The 7,136-nt window shown below is 35.4% G+C and overlaps 1 protein-coding gene across 2 annotated transcripts; it reads left to right on the forward strand.

The window, feature by feature from the left end:
* The first annotated feature begins 60 nt into the window (after positions 1-60).
* On the forward strand, positions 61-5,335 carry LOC107089406. 2 transcript variants are annotated; one of them, XM_015382166.1, is made up of 6 exons: positions 61-479; positions 562-1,058; positions 2,257-2,398; positions 3,581-3,758; positions 4,648-4,789; positions 5,176-5,335. In XM_015382166.1, exons 2-6 carry the CDS (start codon positions 880-882, stop codon positions 5,327-5,329), a joined length of 795 nt encoding a protein of 264 aa, XP_015237652.1. In that variant the 5' UTR covers positions 61-479; positions 562-879; the 3' UTR covers positions 5,330-5,335. The 2 variants fall into 2 exon arrangements, with proteins under 2 accessions (XP_015237652.1, XP_015237653.1); XM_015382167.1 differs by having other exon boundaries at positions 61-1,058.
* Positions 5,336-7,136: the final 1,801 nt, after the last annotated feature.

Raw genomic sequence — 7,136 nt, forward strand, 5'->3', positions numbered from 1 at the left:
TAATTTAAACCCTGCTAAATTTCTTAAGCAGCAAAATAACAATAACCCCACATTTGCTGAGAGGCAGAAAAATTAAACCTTTCCTTTCATCCCATGTCAAAAAGAGAAAACTATTCACAGCAGGCAGCGCATATCTTATTGCCTGTCAATGACAATCTTTTTTATTCACCCCTGTCAATTACAGAGGTAAAAAAACAACAGAACAACCCCCCAAAATATATATATAGTTTTTGTTAAAATTCCACCAGGAAAATATTTTACATCAATGAATAGAAAATGAGAGGGAGTGGATGAGAGGAAGTCTGTGAGAGTATAAATGCTCTGGTGTTTAGTAACTTGTTGTGTAGAGACACTGACTTTTCAACATGTTGCTGTCTGTGCTGATGTTGCTGATTGTCTCTGGTACACAGGGAAGTCATTATCTTGGCACTGTGGTGACCTACTACACAAAGGAAACTTTTACAAATGGTTCCGTCTCTGTAAGTAAAGATTATCTATGCATTACTTCATGTTATTTCTTTTAAACTGTAATCATACCTGATAATTCCTTAAAATCTGCAGGTGATCGTTCGATTTAAGTATAACTTCAAAACCTGTGGTTTTGGTACATTTGTTTGCACTGGCAACTGTGGTGATGAAAGCTTAGTTGGTAAAAAATCCGAAGTTCAAACCAATATGTGGTGTCAGACTGAAGAGGTCACATCTCAACTGCTTCCCAACAACTCTCCATTTCAGCTTGTGTGAGTTTCAATTTATAATGTTTAGAAAAATAAGTAACTGTTTAGATTTTCTGTGTAATCTACTTAAGTTAATAAACTAAAACGTAAAGAATTATTTAATGCTTTGTCATGACAGAACTTAAGAGTATATAGATGGTAGATGTCTAAAAAAGGAAAACTTATGCAGAACATCCATTTCAGGTATGATAGTGGTAACTGGATCACAAATCTATATGACCTTAAATCATGGAGAGCTGTAGCTGAAGTTGAACCGAGGAGTCGGTCCGACACCAACAAACCAAACTCATCACCACAGACCACCATCTTACCGGTTCTGAGGTAATTCTGCTACCATTGAATTAAACATTTGCAATTATATTATTATGTCAATATGCAATTATATATGAAGGGTAATTGAGATCAATAATTCATCCATCCATCCATCCATCCATCCATCCAACTTTTTCTGACACGCTTAATCCCAAGTGGGGTCGCGAAGGGTGTTGGTTCCTATAGATCGACAATTCATTCCAGTTAAATGTAATTACTCAAATTTTGTGATTCGATTTTTGTGTATTCCTCATTTTGCTGATGTGTCCTTGAATTAAACAAAGCTGATTATGTGCATAAAAAAGCCTGCTTCTATGAAGACAGAATCGATACTCACAAAAAAATATGCCTCAGCAATGGCTTAGTTTAATAAGGGGATTCAAATAGTATAATTTAGTTGTAAGATTATTCAGGGCCTAAAATAGCAACCGAAGTAAGCCACATCCTTGCACTGTTGTAAACAGGGCCGTTCTTTGGCACAATATTTTGATTCTTTGAAAGTTTAGAACGATAGATGGTTTTCCACTTTATAGTTGTGCATGTTGCCCATGAACNAAATAGTATAATTTAGTTGTAAGATTATTCAGGGCCTAAAATAGCAACCGAAGTAAGCCACATCCTTGCACTGTTGTAAACAGGGCCGTTCTTTGGCACAATATTTTGATTCTTTGAAAGTTTAGAACGATAGATGGTTTTCCACTTTATAGTTGTGCATGTTGCCCATGAACACTTGAATGCACACTTTTCTTTAAATTGTGTGTTTTAATTGATTAAGTTGCTGGTATTTGGAACTTGGTTTTAAATGTATATCCGTTCTTGTCCCACAATGCCCTGGGAGCCGTTTTTCTCAGATGGTCAGAATGGCATTGCATGGGTATGTGTGGGGCTTGAACTTAAAATCTCTGGAACCCGAGCACAAAACTCTAACCACTAGGCCATCACTGACAGCCATTTATCCCCAGTGCTATCTGTTTTGTTTTGTGCCCTTCTGTTCGGCATTTTATCATTGAATATTATTCTGAAAGATTTAATGGGAACGCAGATGCTTTAACTTAAATGCTGTAAATCATTATTTTTATAAAATCAAATTCATAGCTTAAAAGGATGGACAACAAGAATCAGACCAAACTAAACCATGTGTCTGACTCTTCTTTTACATTACCCCTGATAAAAAAGTGATGGATATCAATGTGTTTTTTTCACTCAGGTTTCCTTCAAACTGTCTGAGAAATATTAATCTTGTGACCTTTGACCCTGATGGAGACAAGGTCAAATGCAGATATGCTGACCATAGAGAGGAGGAATGTGACTCACCCTGCACACCTCCACCTGTTCTCAGCCTGTCCTCTGTAAGTAACACAACCTAAACTAATGTAGGACAAATACATTCCTTATAAAATAAAAATTATTTAAGTAGAAAATTGAAATACTGAATGAGTTAAATTGAGGCCATTGACAAAATAGGCCTGAAGTTGAGAAATAGTTTTTATTTATTTTTTCTATTGTTCAAAAGAGATAATTTGACCTTTTTAAGTTGACTTCTGTTAAGTTTATGCAAATAAATATTTTATTTAGCTATGAGTGAGCTTGTGATGACATGCTGTGGTGTCCCCCTGCATGAGAGTTTCAGCTTCCAACACCATCTGTTTGGTAATCTTTTGAAACCTAGACACTATATCCCTACCTTCAAAGGTTCTGTTCTCTGTCTGGTGATGGGGAGCATTTGTTTATTTGACTGCAAGAGCACTTACAAAGAAACTGAGATGATGACACAGTCTGAACATTGCAGGGCAGGTTGGAGATCCAGTTTTTCTTTAATAGTGCTGACTTCAGGTCCTCAGACCTCAAGTAAATAAGAAGTAATGAAAAACAATTATAAAATATATGGGCTGTTCAGTAGCGCAGTGGGTAGCACTGCTGCCTTGCAGCAAGAAGGTTCTGGGTTCAATTCTGCATTTCTGCATGGAGTTTGCATGTTCTCCCTGAGCAAGCGTGGGTTCTCTCTGGGTACTCTGGCTTCCACCCAAAGTCCAAAAACATGACTGTTAGGTTAATTGATTTGTCTAAATTCTCTTTAGGTGTGAGTACATGTGTGAATGGTTGTTTGTCTCTGTGTTGCCCTGTGATGGACTGGCGACCTGTCCAGGGTGGACCCCACCTCTCGCCCATTGACTGCTGGAGATAGGCACCCGCACCCCTCACGACCCCACTTGGGATTAAGCATGTCAGATAATGGATGGATGGAATTATACAATATATTATTTAAGGATCAATGAACTAAATCTAAAGAAATTACACTAGCACTCTCATAATGATTTAAATTACCTAACATATTCTATATGCAAATCATTGATTTGCATCTGACCTGGAATATGTTTAGTAGGATGGACGTCCATGATGTTTAAAAACTTCCATCTGGGAAAATCTAGGATTTATTTAAATAAATGTGCAATACATATGCAATGTAATAATATCTCTCACAATATTTATCTTTTCCTAAGATTGTTGGTCTATTTTATTTGCTCTTGCAGAATTGTACGTTCTCCTTCAATGCAACTTCAAATAAAACTGAAGGCTTGTATGCGGTCCAGATGGTGATGGAGGACCTCCCCAGAAAGCAAATAACCCTGACTCAGGCTAATGGGCCACAGGTTGTGAAAACTACCAGCGATGCCATCAGCAGGATACCAATCCAATTTGGTATACAAGGTAAAAGCTAAACCGTGTTTGCCAAATTTACAGCGGTAAAATGAATCGACTCTGAAAAATACATGTGATATAGTAATGTTAAGAAAAAGGGGGAAATATTTATTATCAGCAGATATGTTGCAACCAGTTTGCATGGTATGAAGTTAATTCCATTAATCTTAGCTGTAAGAATAATTTCTGTCATGTGTTAGACATGCCACATGCAGAAATATAGAGAATCTTTCATATAGCCAAAGTCTGCTGCTGATTTAATTTTGACATGAAGCTGTGCATGTCAGGGCTCAGACAAATGGACCCAGAATTCAGGCGGGGCCAACGATCAATATACAAACAGGTCTGCATTTTTATTTCCAGTTTAGTATTGAAATTGATTTTGTTTCTGTCCAGATATAACTTTGTGTCTTTGTATCATCCCCCAGTGTCATGGTTTTGGTTCTGTTATAGTTTTATCTCTTAGTTTTCATTGGTTTTATTTACATTTTGTGTTCTAGTTGAATTTGTTAATTGAATTTGAGTTCTTAGATATTTTTTGTTTGCGCTCTTGTGTGCGTATCAATTAGCCAAACTCCCTTCAAAATAACAAAGATAAATATCAACACCTTTGTTTATAGATGGAGTTTTTTTCATAATTGGTCTTTCTTTCGCTGTAGTCCTGTTTTTTTTTTCTTACTGTGACTTACTGTATTTGTTCTCTCTCCTCCTCTGCATGCTTGCAGTAAGGGATCACTTTTGAGTCAATGCATCGATGCAATCAGTTGGTTCTCCTTAGAAAACTTTGAACCAATCTGACTGTATGATCTAGTGGTATTGTCTCTATAAAGTTCCTTGAGAGGATGTGTTGTGAATTGCTGCTATGTAAATAAGCTGAAATAAATTAAATGTGTTCTAGTGGATCCTGTAGCACCATCATGCTCAGAAGGTGATTATCTGCCCAGATTTCTGCCTCCAACTCCAGAACATGGATCTCGGTTCTCCTGTAACGTCAATCAGACTCTGGAGATCAAAATCAGCGGAATCGCAAATCAGGCTGGGTGAGACAATCCAAAATTAATCAAAAATAGATTCATTATAAATAAAAGATCCATTCCCTGTTAAATGTTCACAATGTTTCTTAAGATCATATATATATATATATATATATATATATATATATATATATATATATATATATATATATATATTTGTTTCAAAGGACATAGAAACATAGAAATGTTTTAGTTTAATCAGCAGTGGATAACCTAATTAGTTAAAATGGAAAAAGCTGGGGTGTTACCCGGGAAACCCTTCAGTTGCAGGAACTCCTGTATCCTGTCTCCCCCAATTTTAACATTAAGAGGCTGAAAAAGAGAAGACCACTTGGTGGTTAAGAAGCTTGAAACATCAATAAACCTTTCTTTATATTTTCTGTTCCATAAAGGACCCTGGAGCTTCTGTTAAGTGGACCTCACAATGTGGTCAAAACTTCTTCAGGATCAGGAAACTTCTATCTGAAATGGAAACCATCTATATATGATGAAGGACCTGGCCATCCCATCTGTTTTGTTATTCAGAGGTCAGACTTAGTTTTTTAGTCCATAATGATTACAATACAAAAAAATACTGAACTAAACTACCGATACACTGTCTGGCAGACACAACACTTATGTAAGATATCGTATCACTCTGAAGTTTGTGTTTATATTGGGATTTGGTCTTAAGATCCCTAAAGGGGACACGAGTCTTTTGGCAGCAAACACTATGGTGGTCTTTTTCAACATGTCAGCTTATGATTATGTTTTCATAAGGAGTGAGTCAAACTCTAAACACCTAACTGTATTTTTTAAAAATCCAGTTTTTTTTTTTTAAAGGAGTTTATAATACTTAATTAAAAGTATATAGATACATCTAATATTTGTTGAGACATGTATATACATTGTATAGTAATAGAGATGGCTCAAGATGTAAAAATATAGATTAAGTTCTATCATATGCCTGGTATTGAACTATTGTTTACAGTAATTAAAGTTGAATAGAAAAAAAAAGTTGCTTGCCAAGGTCTGCACCAACTGCATATATAGTTTTTCCACAACAAAAAGTTAAGGGGCTTTAAATGACCCCCTTGGTCTCACTTTGCCAACACCTGCTTTACAGTATGGGACGACATTCGAAAGTATATTAACTGGTAAAACAAAGAGTCTCAAAGTTCATTTAAAAGTCCTTCTATTTAAACTTAAATGAATGTATTTAAAGAAAATGTATAGGTACGTTTTAAATCTGCTTTTACTCATCAACAGCAGTTCTGTGTATCAGTCTGAGCTTCGTTGCATTGTTGTGACAGTTGAAAAAGGTAAGTTTATGTGTCCCTTCTTTGATCTTGTTTAAATTTCTTTACCTCTTGAAATGATCGTGTTCCTTCTTTTACTGTTTTTCTTTTTTTTTTTTTTTTTGCACAAGCAAAACCAACCTTTGTTAAAGTTCTGAGAATGAAGATCTCCACCACGCTGTCACTGAAGGACAACCGTGACATAATTGAAAATCTGGTGTGGACCTTTAATGAGATTAATGAAATCAATAATAGTTTAACTTCACCTGTTTACCCTGGTTTAACTGTTTTTATGTATTTATTTTATTAAACCTCAGCAGAACCTGTATCTTCAAACCTAAATCTTAAATTTTAATCACCAATGCTTAACCTTAAGTCAGATCTTTACCATATGTTTTTTTTTGTTCTTAGTCCTTGAAAATACAGTTCAGATATATTTCATATATATATATATATAAAGATATAAATCTTTTGTGCAAATATACAGTAACTGTATTGCAGCTAAACATGCCGTTTCCTTCTCCAGATAAAAGAACTACTGCTGAGACGAGGGTTTCCACCAGGTATAACTGTTCGCCTGCTGAGCAATGGCTCAGTTGAAGTCAAAAATTAGTTGCCCCCTAGGGGCAACTCATGAAATTAATTCTATCTCCGTGGGCAACCATTACATGAAGAAGCACTGGAGCCCACTCAATCTATGGATTGTTGTTGTTTCATGACAATAACCCTTAACTTCAAAAGGTTTTAAGCCATAAATATCCAATGCAATAAATTTTATATAGTGTGAATCAGTAAATCCATGAAAGTACATCTTTCACAACCTGTTCATTGTGTTACTCATATATTCTGAGCTTTACTTAATTTTATTTTGACAGGCCCTGAAGAACTCTATAACCAATATTTTATGTTTTATAATCCTTTCTGCAACTACTATTGTTCTTGTTGCCATGGATACAGATTAAGGGGACAAGGTACACTTCATTTTTAAAAGTGGGGATAAAATTTTCATATTTATTATTTAATCAGTGCCTTCAGTCTAAAAAAAAACAACAAAAAACACTGCTTTTCTTATATAT

This window comes from Cyprinodon variegatus, unplaced genomic scaffold, assembly GCF_000732505.1.
Source record: "Cyprinodon variegatus isolate N-32 unplaced genomic scaffold, C_variegatus-1.0 Scaffold251, whole genome shotgun sequence".
Lineage (NCBI taxonomy): Eukaryota > Metazoa > Chordata > Actinopteri > Cyprinodontiformes > Cyprinodontidae > Cyprinodon > Cyprinodon variegatus.

Coding starts and splice junctions, on each gene's coding strand:
- LOC107089406 (XM_015382167.1), top strand. CDS start 880: ATGTCTAAAAAAGGAAAACTTATGCAGAACATCCATTTCAGGTATGAT. Junction 3,759..4,647: donor AATCCAATTTGGTATACAAG/GTAAAAGCTAAA, acceptor AATGTGTTCTAG/TGGATCCTGTAGCACCATCA. Junction 4,790..5,175: donor GGAATCGCAAATCAGGCTGG/GTGAGACAATCC, acceptor TGTTCCATAAAG/GACCCTGGAGCTTCTGTTAA.